This window comes from Pan troglodytes, chromosome 5 (genome assembly GCF_028858775.2).
Source record: "Pan troglodytes isolate AG18354 chromosome 5, NHGRI_mPanTro3-v2.0_pri, whole genome shotgun sequence".
Classification (NCBI taxonomy): Eukaryota; Metazoa; Chordata; class Mammalia; order Primates; family Hominidae; genus Pan; species Pan troglodytes.
In genome coordinates, this window is record NC_072403.2 from 120,345,525 (window position 1) to 120,365,847 (window position 20,323).

The 20,323-nt window shown below is 39.7% G+C and overlaps 1 protein-coding gene across 7 annotated transcripts in view; it reads left to right on the top strand.

The window, feature by feature from the left end:
• Positions 1 to 20,323, top strand: part of AFG1L (AFG1 like ATPase) — a 239,095-nt gene that overhangs the window by 139,963 nt on the left and 78,809 nt on the right. For all 7 annotated transcript variants that reach the window (XR_010158135.1, XR_010158136.1, XR_010158137.1 and 4 more), the window contains exon 8: positions 17,997 to 18,079. Coding sequence is in view for 4 of the 7 variants with exons in the window: in XM_009451788.5 (XP_009450063.1) it covers positions 17,997 to 18,079 (83 nt within the window). In the remaining 3 variants the exon portion in view is untranslated. The remainder of the gene's footprint in view (positions 1 to 17,996; positions 18,080 to 20,323) is intronic.

Here is a 20,323-nt window from a genome sequence, read left to right on the forward strand (position 1 = left end):
TATTAGTCTGTTCTCATGCTGCTAATAAAGACATACCCGAGACTAGGTAATTTATAAAGGAAAGAGGTTTGACTCACACTTCCACATGACTGGGGAGGCCTCACAATCATGGCTGAAGGCAAATGACGAGCAAAGTCATATTTTACATGGTGCCAGGCAAGAAGAACTTGTGTAGGGGAACTCCCCTTTATAAAACCATCAGATCTTGTGGAGACTTATTCACTACCACAGGAAGAACACGGGAAAGACCCATCCCCATGACTCAATTTCCTCCCACCAGGTCCTTTCCACACGTGGGAATTATGGGAGCTACAATTCAAGATGAGATTTGGGTGGGGACACAGCCAAACCATATCAGTATATTTTGTCAAAGATCAGCTAGATGTAAGCATTTGGCTTTATTTTTGGGTTCTCTGTTCTGTTCCATTGGTCTGTGTATCTACTTTTATACCAGTACCATGCTGTTTTGGTTACTATAGCCTTGCAGTATAATTTGAATCTGAGTAATGTGATACCCCCCAGATTTGTTCTTTTTGGCTAGGATTGCTTTGGCTATTAGGGCTCTTTCTTGATTCCATATGAATTTAGGATTTTTTTTTCTAATTCTGTGGAAAATTGCTTTGCTGCCCAAAGCAATTCCTTTCAAAATACTGTAGTTTTTTTTGGGCAGTATGGTCATTTTCACAATATAGATTCTTCCAATCAATGAGCATGGGAGGTAGTTTCATTTGTTTGTGTCATGTTATTATTTATTTATTTATTTATTTTGAGATGGAGTCTCGCTGTGTTGCTCAGGCTGGAATGCAGTGGCACGATCTCAGCTCACTGCAACCTCCACCTCCTGGGTTCAAGCAATTCTCCTGCCTCAGCCTCCTGAGTAGCTGGCATTACAGGTACCCGCCACAACGCCCGGCTAATTTTTGTGGTTTTAGTAGAGATAGGATTTCACCATGTTGGCCAGGCTGATCTCAAACTCCTGACCTCAAGTGTTCCACCCGCCTCGGCCTCTAAAGTGCTAAATACAGGTGTGAGCCACTGTGCCCAGTCATAAGATGGTATTTTTTAAGAAGCCACATTAACCTTTCTAGAATACAGTAGGGCATATAAATAAATGACAAGAAATCATCTAAGTTGAGGTATCATACTCTGGAAATTTTATTGGGTGTTGCTTATACATATTGAATTAACAACAAGCTATTGCAAAATTATCATTACCAAAATATTTAAGGGTGGTGGAAGTTTTGAACTTTTATTCTGTGCCTTGTTCTGGACATGGGAGGTGTGTGTAGTGGTTAAGAGCACATAGTCTGCAAACCTGATTTCAGCTACTGCTTCCCACACCCATGAACAGGCTTAATAACTCTAGACAGATAGAGATCAAAATACTTGATCCTTTTGAACATCAGGTAATGCATTGACAAATTGGAGCCAATGAGCCTGTCTTTAAAGAATCTTATCTTTAAAGCTATAAAATTAACTGCACAATAAATGATGGCCCTTGTTATTTTTATTCTTCTGTAACAGTGTTATAAAGATAACTGTGGCTAAACATTTATTCTCTGGTTTAAAAGGCAGTGGGGCATTTTCTGTCTAACAGATAAAAACACATAAGCACTATATAGTGCCCCTTCTCTCAAATTTTACCATTTTGTAAATTGTTTGGATGAACAGAAGTAACTCTTCATATTAACATTAGGATTTTTTGTTTCGTTTTCCACTCCCATGCCAAATAATTTGAATAGTATAAGGACAAGACTTCATCAATTCTTACTTGCTCGGCATCCTGGCACATAGCTATTAGAATGCAAACTAGTACCTTAGATCATTCACATCAGTTTCCTGATATGCTAATAGACCCAAGGTCTTGACCAAGTTGACAATGTTGGTACAGATTTTTATTCTTTATAATTTCTTTTTTTTTTTGGAGGCGAAGTCTTGCTGATGTCACCCAGGCTGGAGTGCAGTGGCGTGATCTCGGCTCACTGCAACCTCCGCCTCCCAGGTTCAAGCGCTTCTTCTGCCTCAGCCTCCTGAGTAGCTGGGATTAGAGGCACCTGCCACCACGCCCGGCTAATTTTTGTATTTTTAGTAGAGACAGGGTTTCACCATGTTGGCCATGCTGGTCTCGAACTGCTGACCTCAGGCGATCCGCCTGCCTCAGCCTCCCAAAGTGCTGGGATTACAGGCATGAGCCACCGCGCCTGGCTATTCTTTATAATTTCTTACTGATATTCTAAAGATTACAAATACTATATTTTACAAGAGTCTGAATAATTTGTAGAAATTATTATGTCTAAGATAGAGTATGGAAGAAAAAGTAAGTCATTGGCATTCTGAACAAGACCTCTGGTGTTACACAGTAGCAGTTGCCACAGTCAGATGTTTCACCTTTCTTTGTTGCTTTTTTTTTTTTTTTTGAGACTGAGTTTTGCTGTTGTAACCCAGGCTGGAGTGCAATAGCACGATCTCAGCTCACTGCAACGTCCTCTTCCCAGGTTCAAGTGCCCGTGTAGCTGGGATTATAGGCGCCTGCCACCACGCCTGGCTAATTTTTTGTATTTTTAGTAGAGACGGGGTTTCACCATGTTGGCCAGGCTGGTCTGGAACTCCTGACCTCAAGTGATCCACCTGCCTCGGCCTCCCAAAGTGCTGGGATTATAGGCATGAGCCATCGCGCTCAGCCCAGCCCTCACCTTTCTTTTTATAATTAGAGTGATGGTGTCTTTGAAGCACTATGGTCCTCCACAGAGTTCCAGACACTGACAGGGAGACCCTACAACTCTCTCTGCTGGTCTTCAGTGATACACTTGTAGTTCTATCTGGTATGCCATCAGGTGCCGGCGCTTTGCCTGGTTATTATTATTTTTGGTTCTAAGTACTTTGAAAATATTTTTAGTGACATATCCAGAAAGTCTTTGTTTCAGAGGGAGATTGGTATGTTCCAAATCATAGTGGTCCTCAAAAAGATAAAAATGTCACCTTATTTACAATATGGGTTGGAAACCCAACTGTATAACTTACGGTCATCTGGTTTGAGATGTTGAAATGTCTAACTGAATAATCTGTAGTATCTCACCACCCAGGACTTCTTCTACCCCTTCTGTACATTCTTATGTGTTTTCTCAAGCCCTCTTTAAACTACTTCAGCTTTGGAACACTTCCTTAGCTTTACCAGTCCTTTGTTTCCACAGTACCCTACTCTTCTCAGTTTATTCAAATAGTTCTGGACTACTCATATACTTTTATGTCCTTTACCTCCATTGCGGAGTAATGGTGGTTTTCTTTTCATTTTATTTTATCCAAATATAAACCAGAAGGAAGTTATTGCCACCAGTCTCTACCTCTATGGTTCTAAGATCACAAACACCAGCAGCCCTCGATGATCCTATGGCTTTAGTTGCCACCCATGGTGGACATTGTGGTTGTCTACCCAAAATTCATTTCACTCTCTGCTACTGTGTAGTAGCCATGTGGTTTGGATGGAACTGACCAGAGATGGGGCCTGATTAGGCTAAGCCAGTGGTTCTCAATCCTGGCCCATTGGGATTACCTAAGGAGCTTAAAACAAAACAGAAAAAAATCAGCCAACCAAATCCTCCTCCCTGAAATGCCTGGGAGTGGGGCCTGGATGTTGGCACTTTCTAGATACTTCCCAGGTGAGTCTAATGGGCAGCCAGTGTTGAGAACCACTGGTCTACCATCTTCCCTGCCACTGACATTGGTTCAGGAAATTCACACCTATGCCAGTTAGCTTTTGCCATTCCCCAAGCTACAGGAACTGGTTGTCGTGGTTATAATCAACATAATCAGGGTAGCTCAGGACTTTCGTTTTATAGACATAGAAAAGTTCTCAGTCTCCTCCCTTTGTTATGAGGAAATCCTGCCGTGGGATGAAATTGTTACTTTGAAGAGGGCAGAAATGACAGATTTGAAGAGAATAGAACCAGGGCCCTGATTAAACTGTTTTATACCCCCAGACTTTTCAGTTATGTGAACAAATAAATCTGCTTTATTATTTAATTGGTCTTCTGATACATGTGACTAAGTTAACCACAAACATTAACTTTATTATTGTTATTATTATTTTTTTTTTTTTGAGAGACAGAGTCTTGCTCAGTCGCCCAGGCTGGAGTGCAGTGGCGCGACTTCAGCTCATTGCAACCTCCGCCTCCCGGGTTCAGCCGATTCTCCTGCCTCAGCTTCCCAAGTAGCTGGTACTGCAGGCATGCACCACCACACCCAGCTAATTTTTGTATTTTTTTTTTGGTAGAGACGGGATTTCACTATGTGTTGGCCAGGCTGGTCTCGAACTCCTGACCTTAGGTAATCCACCCACCTCGGCCTCCCAAAGTGCTGGGATTACATGTGTAAGCCACCACGCCCAGCCTTATTATTTTATTATTTTATTTTTTGAGATGGATCTCACTCTGTTGCCCAGGCTGGAGTGCAGTGGCGCGATCTCAGCTCACTGCAACCTCTGCCTTCCCAGTTCAAGCGATTCTCCTGCCTCGGCTTTCTGAGTAGCTGGGATTACAGGCACAAGGCACCATGTCTGGCTAATTTTTGTATTTTTAGTAGAGATGGGGTTTCACCGTGTTGGCCAGGCTGGTCTTGAACTCCTGATCTCAGGTGATCTGCCCGCCTCTGCCTCCCAAAGTGCTGAGATTACAGGCGTGAGCCACTGTGCCCGGCCACATACATTAACTTTAAAAATCACAGAAATGTAACTTTAGAAAAAGAGACTATTTCTTTTAAAGGGTTACAGCCTGCAACATGGCCATCCCGCAGGCTGGGAAGCATAGCCTTTGACAAAGACCAAGACAGGCACTTAAAGGGAACAGGAATTGGAATAGGAGCTTTATGCTGAATGGGTTGTCTAAATATACATATTGAACAGGTTATAGGAGGAGCTATGAATATTTATGAATGTGGTTCTGACACATGTATATTGAACAAACATGCATGTAGCATAGTACCCATGTTCACCTTGGGATGGAGACTTAACATTTAAATGTATTACAGCTCTATGCTGATGGCTCCTAACTCAGAATTTTTGTCTTGGCTCCAACTCCTAGAGTGCCAAGCCTAATATCTAGGCTGGACATCTGCACCTAGAGAAGTCCCAAGATCCTCAAATTCACCATGCCACCAAACTGAATGATCCTCTTCCCCACTTGCTCTTACTCCAGTTCTTTGTTGAATGGCATAGCCATGTGGTTGCCTAAGCCAGAAACCCAACAGTCTTCTTGACTCTTTCTTCCTCATTCTTTACCTTTAAAGCAATCAAGCTCTGTTGATCTATCCACTTCTCTCTCTCCTTACTCTATTGCTTTTCTAGGCTACTTTCACATCTTTCCTAGATTTTTCTGACACCTGCTAACTCAGCGACGTTTATGCAGTTTTCTTCCCCCCTCCATTGTTTTCCCAACTCTGGAGCAGTGATCCGAGCCTGTCACCTCCCTTCCTAAATCTTTACATTACTTCCATTTTATGGACTTAGGATATTTAACTTGCAAAGCTCTTTACGACATGAGCTCTTGCCAGCTTCTATAGCCCCATTTTGGGCCACTCTTAGAATACATGCAACTGAAAGCATCCTAATGCTTGAACTCTGCATTCTTGCTATGCTGAACTAATTTTAGATCCCCAATTCGCTAAGCTGTCTTTTGCATCTCTAGATGTATAGGTGATATTTCTTGAGTTTGAAACATTCTTTCCTACATCTTCTCCCTCACCTGCTAAATGAGGCTACTTGCCACTTTTTTGGGGTTAGTTGTTACTGTTCAGTGTTCCAGAGCATCCTGTTCTGATTCTTAACCATCTGTCTTCCTTGCTAGACGGATGTTCTGATCACCTCCTATTTACCCTGTCAGTAAAGGAGGGATCCCCAACCAAATAGTGATTAAGATGCCCGACATTGGACAAACGAGATTGGCAACAGTGTATTAGTCACATGAACTCACAGCCTGAGGGATAGGGACACTACACACATAACGATTATAAACCAGAAGGGGCTATGGGAGGCAGGCTTTGTAGTAAGATGAAGGTGGGATACAGCTGGTCTGGCTGATAGGGATACTGGCCAGGTAGGAGGACTTTACCTCTGGGCATGGGAACCACTGGGTGTATCTGACAAGAGCAGGGAATGGCTCTGTGAGGCTCAAAAATGTCAAGGTAGCACCTGAGTGTTTAGGTCTTACAACAGGGCTGGGCACAGTGGCTCACGCCTGTAATCCAGCACTTTGGGAGGCTGAAATGGAAGGATCGCTTGAGGCCAGGAGTTTGAGACCAACCTGGGCAGCAAAGCCACACTCTGTCTCAACAAAAATTACAAAAATTAGCTGGGCATGATGACACATGCCTGTAGTCCCAGCTACTCAGGAGGCTGAGGTGGAAGAATCGCTTGAGGCCAGGAGAGAAGATGTTTCCTCATATAGACTCGAGTGTGTGGCACTCAGGGTGTGGGTAATGAGACCTGATGATGAGTAGGTAGAGATGGGCTGTGAACTCCAGGGTGCAGCCTTTTGGAAATCCTGCCGTTTTCTCAGTTGCTGACCTTTTAACTGGCAGAACATAGCTGGAAGAATGCTTCATTTTGTCATAAAAGCTCCTTGAGAAAGGGACTGCACTGGTTGGCTTCTTCCTGTAGTTCCTAACATACTAACTTGCACTAGAGCTTTACACATATGTGTCTGCTAATGGTTTGTTCAGTTAATAAATATTTACTGAGCATTTACTATGTACTATGTGCTAGATAGTAACTGCTGAAGAGACAATGATGGCAAAACAGACATGATCCTGGTCACATAGAACTTACAGGCTTGAAACCCAAATCTGTCTCTACAATCTCATTCAGTATAGAAAAATGACCCATTTTGTTATGTTACAATGTAATATATAACAGCTACACAAAGTTTCTTGAAAGCTGCCCCATATCATTTTTGTATGAGATTAGGTTTTTTTTAGACAGAGTCTCGCTGTGTTGCCAGGCTGGAGTGCAGTGTCACGATCTTGGCTCACTGCAACATCTACCTCCTGGGTTCAAGTGATTCTCCTGTCTCAGCCTCCTGAGTAGCTGGGACTACAGGTGCACACCACCATGGTCAGCTAATTTTTGTATTTTTAGTAGAGACGGGGTTTCACTATATTGGCCAGGATGATCTTGATCTCTTGACCTTGTGATCTGCCTGCCTTGGCCTCCCAAAGTGCTGGGATTACAGGTATGAGCCACCGCACCCGGCTGAGATTAGGTTCTAAACAAATAAACCAATCTGTTTATTGCAACATAGCTATTTCTCAGGAAAGCAAGCAAGTTTGGGCCTTACTCAGTGAGCACAGGAGCAGAGGGCAACAGATGTAGGATTTTGTGAGGCAAGCTGTCAGTACTGTGAACACCTCCCAACAAGCCCATGTGAATCTTCCATTGCCTTTTGTGTATCCAAGCAAGAGCCATAGTTGCCTGAGCATATCATGGGCTGTGATGAAACACCAGAGCCAAAATGCCTGCGTTTGAATCCTGGTTCTGTCACTTTTGGGCTGTTTGACAATGGACAAGTTACTTAGCCTCTCTGTGCTTTAGTTTCTTTATCCATTTGTAAAATAGAATAATAATAATTTCTACCTCATAGAGTGGTTGAAAGAATTAAATGAATACATTTAAGGATCTTAGAATAGTCCCTGGCACATGGTAAGCCCTTATACCAGTGTTTGCTATTACCATGGCGTCTTAGTCCAGGCTGAGAAATCTAAGATGAGGGCACCAGCAGATTTGGTATCGGGTGAGGGCTCCCTTTCTGATTCCAAGATGTTACCTTTTAGCTGTGTCCTCACATCATGGAAGGAAGGGACAAACAAGTTCCCTCAGCCTTTTTTTTATAAAGGCAGTAATCCCATTCATGAGGGATCTGCCCTCAGGACTTAATCACCTCCCAAAGGCCCTACCTCCTAATATCACACTGGAGATTAGGTTTCAACATATGAATTCTGGGGGGACACAAATATTTAGACCATAGCAGATGATAATGATGGACTCATTTATTTACACCTCAAATTCCCTTACCAAGTTTATGCCAGGTCTTATTATGGGACCTATTAAAATGTGAGAGGAATTATCATGTGTATTTTGTGGAAGAGAGTAATTGTCCGAGATTACTTTGGCACCTCTGAGAGAGAGCGGGGAAATCATCATCCTTGTTAGACTCTCTTCTGCTTTGAAGGGTCTGTGAGTATATGGTGTTGTGTAGGATTAAGAGGCAGTCCCACTGTCTTGGAGTTTCCAAGACTGACATCCTTGGTTTAGATGATCAAGTGAAAGCCATAGGAACAGTGGACTATGAGATGAGCAGACATTTTAGATAAACATAGAAAATGTCCTATGTAATGGAAATTTACTATAATATAACCCATTATAGTATAGAATTTAGTATGGGGTACATTTATCTCATACATGGTCTTGGACTAAATACGTAAAGGAAATAATATAAAATCATATTGTATGGCCCCCAGAAGAGTAATTAGTATATTTACACTGTGCAGAGGTAATTAATTTGAGATGGGAGGGAGAGGTGGAGGAGCAAAAATGAATTATGTAAGTTGTGTAAGACTAAAGAAAAATGATCCTGTGGCTACTGTTGAATAACTCAGTGTGACATAGTGGGAGGACCATGGATTTGGTGGAGGCAAGATTGTCCTGGTCAAATCACAGCTCAGCCACCTACAAACTATGTGGCCTCTTTTTGGATGCACTGTGAATTGTGAATTTACTGTGATGTTTTCTTCTGGCTGTGGCTGCAGAAAGAGTCAGATTGTGACTCACCTCACAAGCAAGTGTATGGAGGTGTGCTTTTAGCTTCTGTCCTGACTTGCTTGCTTGCTTTTTTGAATCTTGCAATTATTCTTTCTTTTTTTGCTCTTTTAGAAAATGCCTTTCTGTATGCTTATTACTGGAGCAAGGTAGCATATTGGTGATTGTATTGGTTTATTAGGACTGCTAAAATAAAATTCAACAGACTGGATGACTTAAACCATGGACATTCATTTTCTCACGGTTCTGGTGGCTAGAAGGACAAAGACGTTGGCAGGTTTGGTCTCTCCTGAGGCCTCTCTCCGTGACTTGCAGGTGGCCACCTTCTCACTGTGTTTTCACATGGCCTTTCTGTGGGGTACACACATAACTGTATCCACATGTCCACATTTCCTCTTCTCATAAGGATACCAGTCAGACTTCATTTTAACTGAATTAAAGGCTCTGTCTCCAAATACAGTCACATTCTGAGGTACTGAGAGAGTTTCAACATGAATTTTGGGGAGATGCAATTAAGCCCATAATATTACTTTTTTTTTTTAAGTTACCTCTCTGATCCTATGTTTCCTCAACTGTAAAATGGGGATTTAAAAAAAATATTGCCTTGCCCTGTAGATGGATATTATGAGGAAGATAAGAGATAAAGCCAAGTCAGTTGCCTAGCCCATCTAAAGCACATGATAAGCACTTCATGATGCTTAAATATCCCCCTTCCCGCTTTTTGGAAGGAGAAAGAAATTCTGAAACTGCTTGATAAAAAGAAGGGATACAGGCCTTACCTAATAAGTTAATCAGGTATGGGTATTTGAAGTGTGAGACAAGTAGGGTAGCTAGGGAAAGAGGAGTGGGGAGATATGGAAAAAAATGTTTTTGATTTACTTTGGTATATGAGATGATCAAGAAAGCAAAGGAGGCTGATATAGCTTAAGGTAGACTCAGGCCGTGTGGTCTGCTCTAAAGTGAGGTAAGCCCAAGGAAGAACTCAGCCCTGAAGAGCCCTGAAGTGAGAGAACTTCACGATAATGTTAAAAATTTAGAGTTTAAAGGGATCGTAATCAATTCCTTTATTCTGTAGAGGAGAAAACTGACATCTGGAGAGGTTACATAACAGGCTAAAACCACACAGCGTGACAATTGGCAGAGGACTTCTCAATTTATCAACTTGAAAAATTACGTCTATGATTGAGAGAAGAAAATGATAACTTGAACAAATATCTGATTACTACCAGACTGTCAGAGCAAAAGCTATATCTTATTCATCATTATATCTCTAGTAGCCAGGGAAGTGCCCAACCTGTAGTATTCAATTATGTTTGTTAGGTTGATCCAAAATAAATATTAAATTTGGAGGGGACTTGTTAAACCATAAGTGCACATTTTTGTGATATAAAACAGTGTGGCACATTTTATTAAATGTATGAAACATCTTTAGTATCATCCTGATCTTCCATGTAGATGGAAGAATCTCACAGACGTAAAAGAACCCTATCACAAAAGAATACATACTGTATGATTTCACTTATAAAAAGCTCCAGAAACAGGCAAAATTCTATGGTGCTAGACTTAGAATAGTAGTTACCTCTGGGGAGTAGAAGGTGATATTAGGGGGGCTTCAGAGATTCTGGTGATATTCTATTTCATGACTGAGCCGGACACTTATAATTTGTATACTTTCCTGTATTAAGTTATACTTAAATTATAAAAACCTTAAAATGTGGAGCAGCTTATGTATTGAATTTTCTTATATATCATTGTTTAAGCTTAGAAGTAGTAGTACATGATTACTTTAAATATGACTCAAACAGCTGTCTTAGAATGGATAGCTGCCTCAAAATACAGTAAAAGGCAGTCTCCACTCAGTCTCCCACCCTTAAATTGTATTCTTAGCAAAAAAAGTTAGTACAGTATGCAATTAAGCTTTTCTGTATTTAAGTGTTTATTTTCTTTCATAGAACTTTTAAGATATCAAAAAAATTAAGCATAGAACTATATATAATCTGATAGATTTCTACCTCTGTAATCTCCATATGTATAGGAAAAACTTATATAAGCTATAAACAAACTTTTTTCTGAGAAAGGGATATTCATTTCTACTGTTATGCTTTTAATATTGTTTGAATGTTTTATAATAAGCATGGATCACTTTTTCAGTTCAAAAAAGATACATTTTTATTTTATTTTTTGAGATGGAGTCTCATTCTGTTGCCCAGGCTGGAGCAGTCTCAGTTCATTGCAACCTCCACCTCCCAGGTTCAAGCAATTCTCCTGCCTCAGCCTCCTGAGTAGCTGGGATTACAGGTGTATGCCACCACACCCAGCTACTTTTTGTATTTTTAGTAGAGATGGGGTTTCAACATGTTGGGCAGGCTGGTCTCAAACTCCTGACCTCAGGTGATCTGCCTGTCTCAGCCTCCCAAAGTGCTGGGATTACAGGCGTGAGCCACGGCACCTGGCCTAAAAAGGATACGTTTCTTAAAGAATCAAGTAAAATGATATATCTTAGTTATTTAAAATTTTATTTCCTGGAATAAGAAAAAGTCTCGACTGGGCGCGGTGGCTCACACCTGTAATCCCAGCAATTTGGGAGGCTGAGGCAGGTGTTCAAGACCAGCCTGGCCAACATGGTGAAACCCCGTCTCCACTAAAAAATACAAAAATTAGCCGGGCATGGTGGCGGGCACCTGCAATCCCAGCTACTTGGGAGGCTGAGGCAGGGAGAATTGCTTGAACGCAGGAAGCAGAGGTTGCAGTGAGCTGAGATCATGCCACTGCACTCCAGCCTGCACAACAGAGTGAGACTCCATCTCAAAAAAAAAAAAAAAAGAAAAAGAAAAAAGGAAAAGAAAAGTCTCAACCATTTTTTCTTTTTATTGTTTACTCATTAAAAATTTATAAAATAAATTAGTTGACTGTTATCAAGAAAAACACTAATAATTTTGATTCTTTAAATGCCTATTTAATATAGTCACTTAGATAAGGGATAGAAGTTCGATTTATGTATTTGGGATTTTTTCCTCATGTTCCAAATTTCTATGATAAGTGAAATTGCTTTTATAATAAAAAATGCTAAGATGGGCAAATCTGTGTTTATTATTTCAATCTTTGCTTAAGAGGTTAGTATGTTATAGTTTTAAAAGATTTTCTCCACAATATCTTTATTCTTTGTTCCAACTGGGATGGAGTAGAAGCTATATAAAGTTATTTTGTGAGATGGCTGTTTTTCTAATGGTATTATTCAGGATTGCTAAAAATACACACAATAGATTTTGGGGACAATATAAACTGCTTTAATACAGTTCCTTTAGTCATACATTTTTCTTTCCAAACTCAAAGGCCTTTGACACATGAGTATGCTCAGAAGGGTGTGCTAACCTCCCTCCTTTTCCTCTCCAAATTTTCTAATTGCATTTTTTTTAGATTGTGTAATTGTATTTGTCCTTTGTATATATAAATATGCAAACTATTTTAAAATAAATTTTGTTTGCTGGCTGATTAGTGTTGTATATTAGAATCGGATGGTGATAAGAGGTCACAGGCCTTGTAAATATCACTGGAAATTAGGAAATTTCTTAGAGATCATGCTCTTTTGACTAGATCCACTGTCAACTTGCAGCTTAGCTTCCCCCCACCTCCACCCTTCTGCAAAGAGCTTTGAAGAATCTAGTGTAAGTGAATGAAATCTGAAAATCTGAGGTTTATTTAAAATATATATATATATATATATATATATCTAAACTGAGTGTTAGTATTTTTCAGACAATTAAGTGCTAACATCTAAGCGCTTTGGTAATAGTTCTTTTGCTGCTGATTAGGTATTCCTCAGTGGTGATTAGTGAATGTACAAATGCAATCATTTGGTAGGTCTTAATCACTCATATGATCGAGAAGTTAGTTACCCAGAAAGAGAAATTGAAGCTGTATAACTTTCATTAGCCTTATTTTTTAATAGCAAAAAATAAGAAAACTTTTTGACTAAATTAGGAATACTGAGTCATATAAGATAAATTGTAGTTTAAAAGAAATAGAGAACCTGGCAAATATATTTATATGACTGTATTGTGACACTGTATTTGATGTCTGTAGTAAAGATAGCTTATGAAAAATTGACCATTGCTTACCATAGTAGGGCAGGTTTTTCTCAGGGAGATTGAGTAAGACATGTTCCCTACATAAGGACATTTTTCCTTCTTCTTTTTTTTTTTTACTGGGTGACTGAGCTCTCGCAATTATAGCAGGAACAAGGGAAAGAAAGTATTTTTTCACATTTATGACATCAAGAAAAACACAGAACATCTTGAGGCAAGGGGAGAAATATATATTCATATATCTCTTTTCTTCTCAAGAAGTAATGTAGTATATATATAAAACACAGGACATCTTGAGGCAGAGAGAGAGTAGAATGCATGTATTTGGGCAATGCTGTATTTTCCTCTGGTGGGATTGGTTATAGGGCCCAGGTCCTAAAGGAGAGGCCTGGGGAGTTGGGTTTGGACAACTTGGAGTAATGAGCTAGAGATATCTGTATAGAGACTCCAACAGGTTGCTCATGCCAGCATTGCAGGGAGCCATGACTTTTGCTAGTTTTTCAGGGCTGTTCTTCAAATGTTAGTTCAAAAGCCTAGGTTTGTAGGCCTCCCTAGAGGACCAGCTTCTTGGGTGTTATTTTATGCTAATCAAATTCAGAATTGCTGATATATAATCAAAATGCTATACCTATACTAGCCACAACCCAGTCTTTGGGTCTTCACTCAGGGTAACCAAGCATCCCAGATTGTCTAGGATTGTCCTAGTGTTAGCACTGAAAGTTCTATATCCAGAAACCTCCCTTAGTCTTGGGGAAACCCCTCATTTCCAGGGGATTGTTGGTCACCTATTTTACTCTCCTGAGCCCCTTAGCACCTGCAGCATGGGAGGAGGGGAAATGCAATCTATGCCCTGGATGCAGATGATAAACAGCTCTCAGCCCTTGCGTAACAGTACAACCCAGGATGCACTTTCAGGGAGGAAGAACATTGCTACTTCTCAAGTGTGCCCAGATATTGCTGTTCTGATTTTCTCTTGCTGCATAACAAATTACTGTAAAATGACTGTAAAAGAGGTTTAAAAAACATTACTTTATTCTCTCCTGGTTTCTGTAGGTCAGGGATTTGGTAAAGGCTCAACTGGCAATTCTGGCTCCCTCAGTAAGAGTGGCTACAGCTAGAACAGCTGGGGACTGTCAACACCTCTGTCTTCCTGTCATCTCAGTGCCTCTCCAGGGCCTCCTCTCTCTGTATGGGATAGTTTAAGCTTTCTCACAGCATAGTAGCCTCCAGGCAATTAAATGCTCAATTGGCACTTCAGAGTTCCGGAGCAAGCATTCCAACCAATAAGAAGCTGCCTCAAGTGTCACCTAGGATATTATTGCATAGACCATTTCCATCATAGTAACAACATTCAAGGAGTGGGACATAGACTTCACTTCTTGATAACTGGAATATCAACATCACATTGTAAGAAGAACATGTTGGGATGGAGAGATTATTTTACAATGTACAAGTCTTAAAACCCACCACAATTACGTTGGTTCCGAAGGTTTGAAAAATGCAGTTTTTGACTGGGCGTGGTAGCTCATGCCTGTAATCCCAGCACTTTGGGAGGCTGAGGGGAGCAGATCACTTGAGGCCAGGAGTTCGAGACCAGCTTGGCCAACAGGGAGAAACCCTGTCTCCACTAAAAATACAAAAATTACCGGGGCATGGTGACACATGCCTGTAGTCCCACCTACTTGGGAGGCTGAGGCATGAAAATTGTTTGAACCTAAGAGGAGAAGGTTGCAGTGAGCCAAGGTCATGCCACTGCACTCCACCCTGGGCAACAGAGTAAGACTCTGTCGAAAAAAAAAAAAATTGCATTTTTTCATTAAAAAAAATAGTGATGTTGTTAAAATATATTTTTCCCATGAATTGCCATTAAGACAATTTTCATTTTGAATGCAAACAAAATGTCAGCCTATAGTTGTTTCTTGACTTGTCCTGAAATCCCTTAGTCACCATTCTTCTACTGAAGTGAATATCTCCCTATCTATCTATCTATCTATCTATCTATCTATCTATCTATCTATATCTGCACAGGCATACCTTAGAGATATCGAGGGTTTGGTTCTAGGCTACTGCAATACAACAGTATTGCAATAAAATGAGTTGCAGGAAGCTTTTGGTTTCCCAGTGCATATAAAGGTTATATTTATACTATACTATAGTCTATTAAGTGTGCAATGGTATTATGTCTAAAGAAAACCGTAATTAAAAAAATACTTTATTGCTAAAAATGCCAATAATCATCTGAACTTTCAGTGAGTGGTCATCTTTTGGCTGGTCTTGCCTCGATGTTGATGGCTGCTGACTAATCAGGATGGTGACTGCTAAAGGTTGGAGTGGCTGTGGCAGTTTCTTAAGATAATGTTGAAGGTTGCTATATAGATTGACTCTTCCTTTCACAAAAGGTATTTATGGCAGATATAGCCTTACAAAATGTATTTCTTAAATAGTAATACTTATAAGTTGAAATTACTTCTTGATTCATGCATGGGCTGCAGAATGGATGTTATGTTAGCAGGCAGGGAAACAACATTTATCTCCTTGTGCACTTCCATCAGAGCTCTTTGATGACCAAGTGGATTGTCATGAGCAGTAATCTTTTGAAAACAATCTTTCTTCTAAGCAGTAGCTCTGAACAGTAGGCTTAAAATATTTAGTAAACCATACTGTAAACAGATGTGCTGCCATCCAAGGGCTTTGTTATTTCATTTATAAAGCACAGGCAGAGTAGATGTAGCAAAATTCTTAAGGGCCTTGGGATTTTCAGATTGGTAAATGAACATTTGCTTCAACATCAAGTCATCAGTTGCATTAGCCTCTAACAAGAGAGTCAGCCTGTCCTTTGAAGCTTTGAAGCCATGCATTGACTTCTCCTTTCTAGCTATGGAAGTCCTAGTTGGCATCTTCTTCCAGCAGAAGGCTGTTTCATCTCCAGTGAAAATCTGTTGTTTAGTGTAGTCACCTTCATCAATGATCTTAACTAAGTCTTCTGGATAACTTGTTGCACCTTCTGCATCAGCACTTGCTGCTTTACCTTGCATTTTTATGTTATAGAGATGGCTTATTTATTGAAACCTCATGAACCAACCTCTGCTAGCTTCCATCTTTTCTTCTGCAGCTTCCTCACCTCTCTCAACCTTCATAGAATTGAAGGGAGTTAGGGCCTTTCTCTGGATTAGGCTTTGGCTTAAGAGAATGTTGTGGCTGTTTTGATCTTCTATCCAGATCACTCAAACTTTTCTCCATATCAATAATAAGGCTGTTTTGCTTTCTTGTGGTTCATGTGTTCACTGGAGTAGCACTTTTCATTTCCTTCAAGAACTTTTCCTTTTCAATCACAACTTAGCTAACTTTTTGGTGCAAGAGGCCTAGGTTTTTGTCTGTTGTGGCTTTTGTCATACCTTCCTCACTAAGTTTAATCATTTCTAGCTTTTGGTTGAGAGTGAGAGATGTGTGACTCTTCCTTTCACCTGAACACTTAGAGGTCATTGTAGGGCTATTAATCGACATAATTTCAATATTCTTGTGTCTCAGAGCATAGGGACACCTAAGGTGAGAGAGAGAGAGAGAGAGAGAGAGAGAGAGAGAGAGAAACAGCCAGTTGGTATAGCAGTCAGAATGCAAACAGCATGTATAAATTAAGTTCACCCTCTTCTATGGGTGCAGTTTGTGGTACCCTAAAACAATTACAGTAATAGCATCAAAGATCACTGATCACATAATATGTGATCACCGATCATATAATTAATGACATATAATTTTTAAAAGTTTGAAATATTACAAGAATTACCAAAATGTGATACAGAGACACAAAGTGAGCACATGCTGTTGGAAAATTGAGGCCAATAGACTTGCTTCATGCAGGGTTGCCACAAACTTTCACTTTGTAAAAATTGCAATATTTGAGAAGCACAATAAAGGGAAACACAACAAAATGAAGTATGCCTCTTATCTATGTAGACACACACACACACACACACACACACACACACACACACCCCTACATATATTCCTCTCATGGCCCCCAAAATCCAACTGACCAAGAAGATAGGTGTTGCAAAAGTACATTTGCTCTCAAAGTAAGAATTTGGGATGTGTGTGGTGTATGTGCTTGTGTGCACATATGCACCCTGGGGGAATGGAAAGAAAGGAGCACTTGGGAGAAGAGAAGGGCATTAGTGGCACAGGGTGACTCGGGTTGAAAGGAGGCATCCACAGCAGGAAAGCGCACTGAAATGTTGGTGGCCAGAGAGGAAACTAAAAGGGAGACATGGGCAGTGGCAGCCATTTAGAAGCGAAGGATGGGCATACCTACAACATCATTCTAGTTTGGTCATTTGGTTTAAAATGTGGACACTAATGTTCTGGCCCAACTCTCTCTCTCTCTCTTTTTTTTTTTGTGTGTGTGTGTGTGTGTGTGTGTGAGACAAGGTCTTGCTCTGTTGCCCAGGCTGAAGTGCAGTGGCACGATCATAGCTCATTGCAACCTCCACCTCCCAGGCTCAAGCAATGCTCGCACCTTAGCCGGCCAAATAGCTGAGACTACAGGCGTGTGCCACCACGCCCAGCTAATTTTTGTATTTTTTGTAGAGATGGGTTTTGCTATGTTGCCCAGGCTGGTCTCAAACTCCTGGACAAACACAATCTGCCTGTCTCAGCCTCCCAAAGTGCTGGAATTACAGGCGTGAGCCACCATTGTCCACTCCCAGCTCTCTTATGCTGCCTCTGCCCTCCTGTGGTGCTTAAGACCCATGAGTTATTCTTTCTGGTAGCCTCTAGTTTCTCACTCCAGGGTATTAGAAATTGGGCTATTTTAAAAAAAACCCAGATGAAGTTATTTGGGGAATTTGCTGACAGCACTTTTTGGGCAATGTTTCAGAAAACATGATGCAAATTTTAATTTTTTTAAACTGATATTTCAGTGGCTTGATATATTTAATATTGCAACTTTAGTTTTATGAATCTTGCATGAGTTCTGTTGTTTTCTTGTCATCTCATTATATTAGTTTTTGAGCAAACATTTGAAAAATTTTAAAAATGTATAGTATAAGGGAAGGATTGTAATTCTGAGCCACTACTTGTTTAAAAAGGCACTTCATTTGTTTGGATTGTAGGAATATTGTAATACAGTCCAGCTAGATTCTGGGATAGATTACCGGAAAAGGGAACTTCCTGCTGCAGGAAAACTCTACTACCTGTAAGTGTTTTTAATTTTTAAAGTTTAATGTCTAATCGTTAATCAGAAAAAGAACATAAAAATAAGCAGTTTAATTATTGGAACGTGAAAGGCTGGTTCTGAAGCCCATGATTTTTAAATTGCAAATGTTCTCATGTTAACTTCTTCAACCCATGTCTTTACCATCCATATTTGCATCATTTATAATGTGTGATTGGACAAAACCCTAATTAGTTTTTTGGGGTGGAATGATGACAGATGGTTAGAATGTAATGAGTATCCTTTTATAAGAGACTCTATTATTACGAGAATATCTTTAATGTGTGAGGTAATTAATTATTTGTGGATATCATCTGACAAGTGTGCCATTTCCGTTCCCCCCAAAATTGTTGTTTTATTTGTCAATCTGTTTGTATTTATCATTGTTGATTGACTTCCATATATAACTGATATACAATATATATACACAAATACAACTGGATATATTTTTGTCTTTTAAAAGCTAAGATACTCCTGAGTAGGAGCGATTTATAATAATAGGTGTATTCAGCACGTGCAGTTAATACTGAAAAACAAATATAGTTTGTTTTAAAATGTCCTTTGTGAGAATGTGAAAAGGAAAAAGTGCTTTAAAAAAGCAAACTTGTTTAGTATATGCCAACAGTGTTGGGCACATAGCAAATTCTCAGTAAATAGATCTGTCTAAGGACTAATTGTAATTTAACTAAAAGGCATGTTTCTGGTAATTTAAATTTTGATGACAACGTGCATTTGAGAGGTTGAGAAAAGTTCTTGTCTCTGCCACCTTGTAAGCAGAAGTACTTTACTGTTTTTGAAGCAGAAATTAGCTAGAAAAATCACATAATTAAAGTTGCATACTTTACAGTGTACCAAGGGGACTATTTTAGTTTATTATTCAGATCCTGATGATTATTATAGGAGATTCTTCATTTGTCCTCAAGTACTTTGTCTTTAAAGTACTTTATAATTTTAAAAAATTCATAGAGCACATTTTTCTGCTTTAACTTGGACTTTTTCTTCCCAGTTTCTTTTATGTTTGTGTTTACTGGATATTTTATTTTTCTAATATTCACAGCCTTTCCCTGATTTTTTGCTACCTGTGTCTTGATATTCCAGATGTATGGTACCAATGCATTAATTAATTATTATTCTCTTTATTCTTTTTTTAAAGGAGGTAATTCTTGTTCTCTGTTTTTTTTTCAAAAAGTGTATCCTCATGTGGAAGAATAAAAATATTTTCCTGATGGGGAGTTCCTTAAATAAAGATGGTAGTCTGAGTCTAAATTATAAAATTTGTTTCATAGTGCCAAAGAGGTCTTGGAAGTTACTGGAGGTGAAAAGGCTACTTTTGCTTGGAGCATAGCCATTTTTTGTCTCTGACTTACCCTGTGTTACCCCTTCCTTTTCCTGATAAAAGTAATAGCATTCTAACCCAGTGAAGTTCAGTTTTGATCTTTAAAAATATGCTAGAGGAAAACCAACACTAACAATGTCCAGAGTCCAGGAAACCAGACCTACAAAGGACACCAGGAAACTCTGGACCAGCTTTCCTGAGAAGTATATAAATTCAAAGGCCAGGCACAATGGCTCATGCCTATAATCCAGGCACTTTGGGAGGCCGAGGTTGGAGGATCACTTGAGCCCAGGAGTTTGAAATCAGCTGGGCAACATAGGGAGACCCTGTCTCTACAAAAAATTTTAAAAATAGTGGGTGTGGTGGCACCTGCCTGTAGTCCCAGCTACTTGGGAGGCTGAGATGGGAGGATCGCTTGAGCCTGGGAGGTGGAGGCTGCAGTAAGCTGTGATCATACCACTGTACTTCAGCCTGAGTGACAGAGCAAGACCGTGTTTCAAAAAAAAAAAGTATATATATATATATATTTAAGTGTATATATATACACTTACATATATACACTTATATATATACACACATATATATACACAGACATATAGATATAGATAGATAGATAGATGTCTATCTATTATCTATCTATCTATTCATTTAATCCTCAAGGAAGATAAATTTGTTCCTGAATTTAACATCCAAAGGGCTTGACCATAGTCAAGAATAGAAAGCCTGGGGGCACCCCTCAGTCAGAGGAGAAGGCAGATATGTAAGTATCCCTGAAGAGAATTAGCAATTAAAATCATCTCAGAAGTGGGAAAATAATATGAGTTACTAAGACAGGATGCTAGAGATGTGTATTATATTGTTTCACATGAGGACTTGGGTAGAACTTCTTT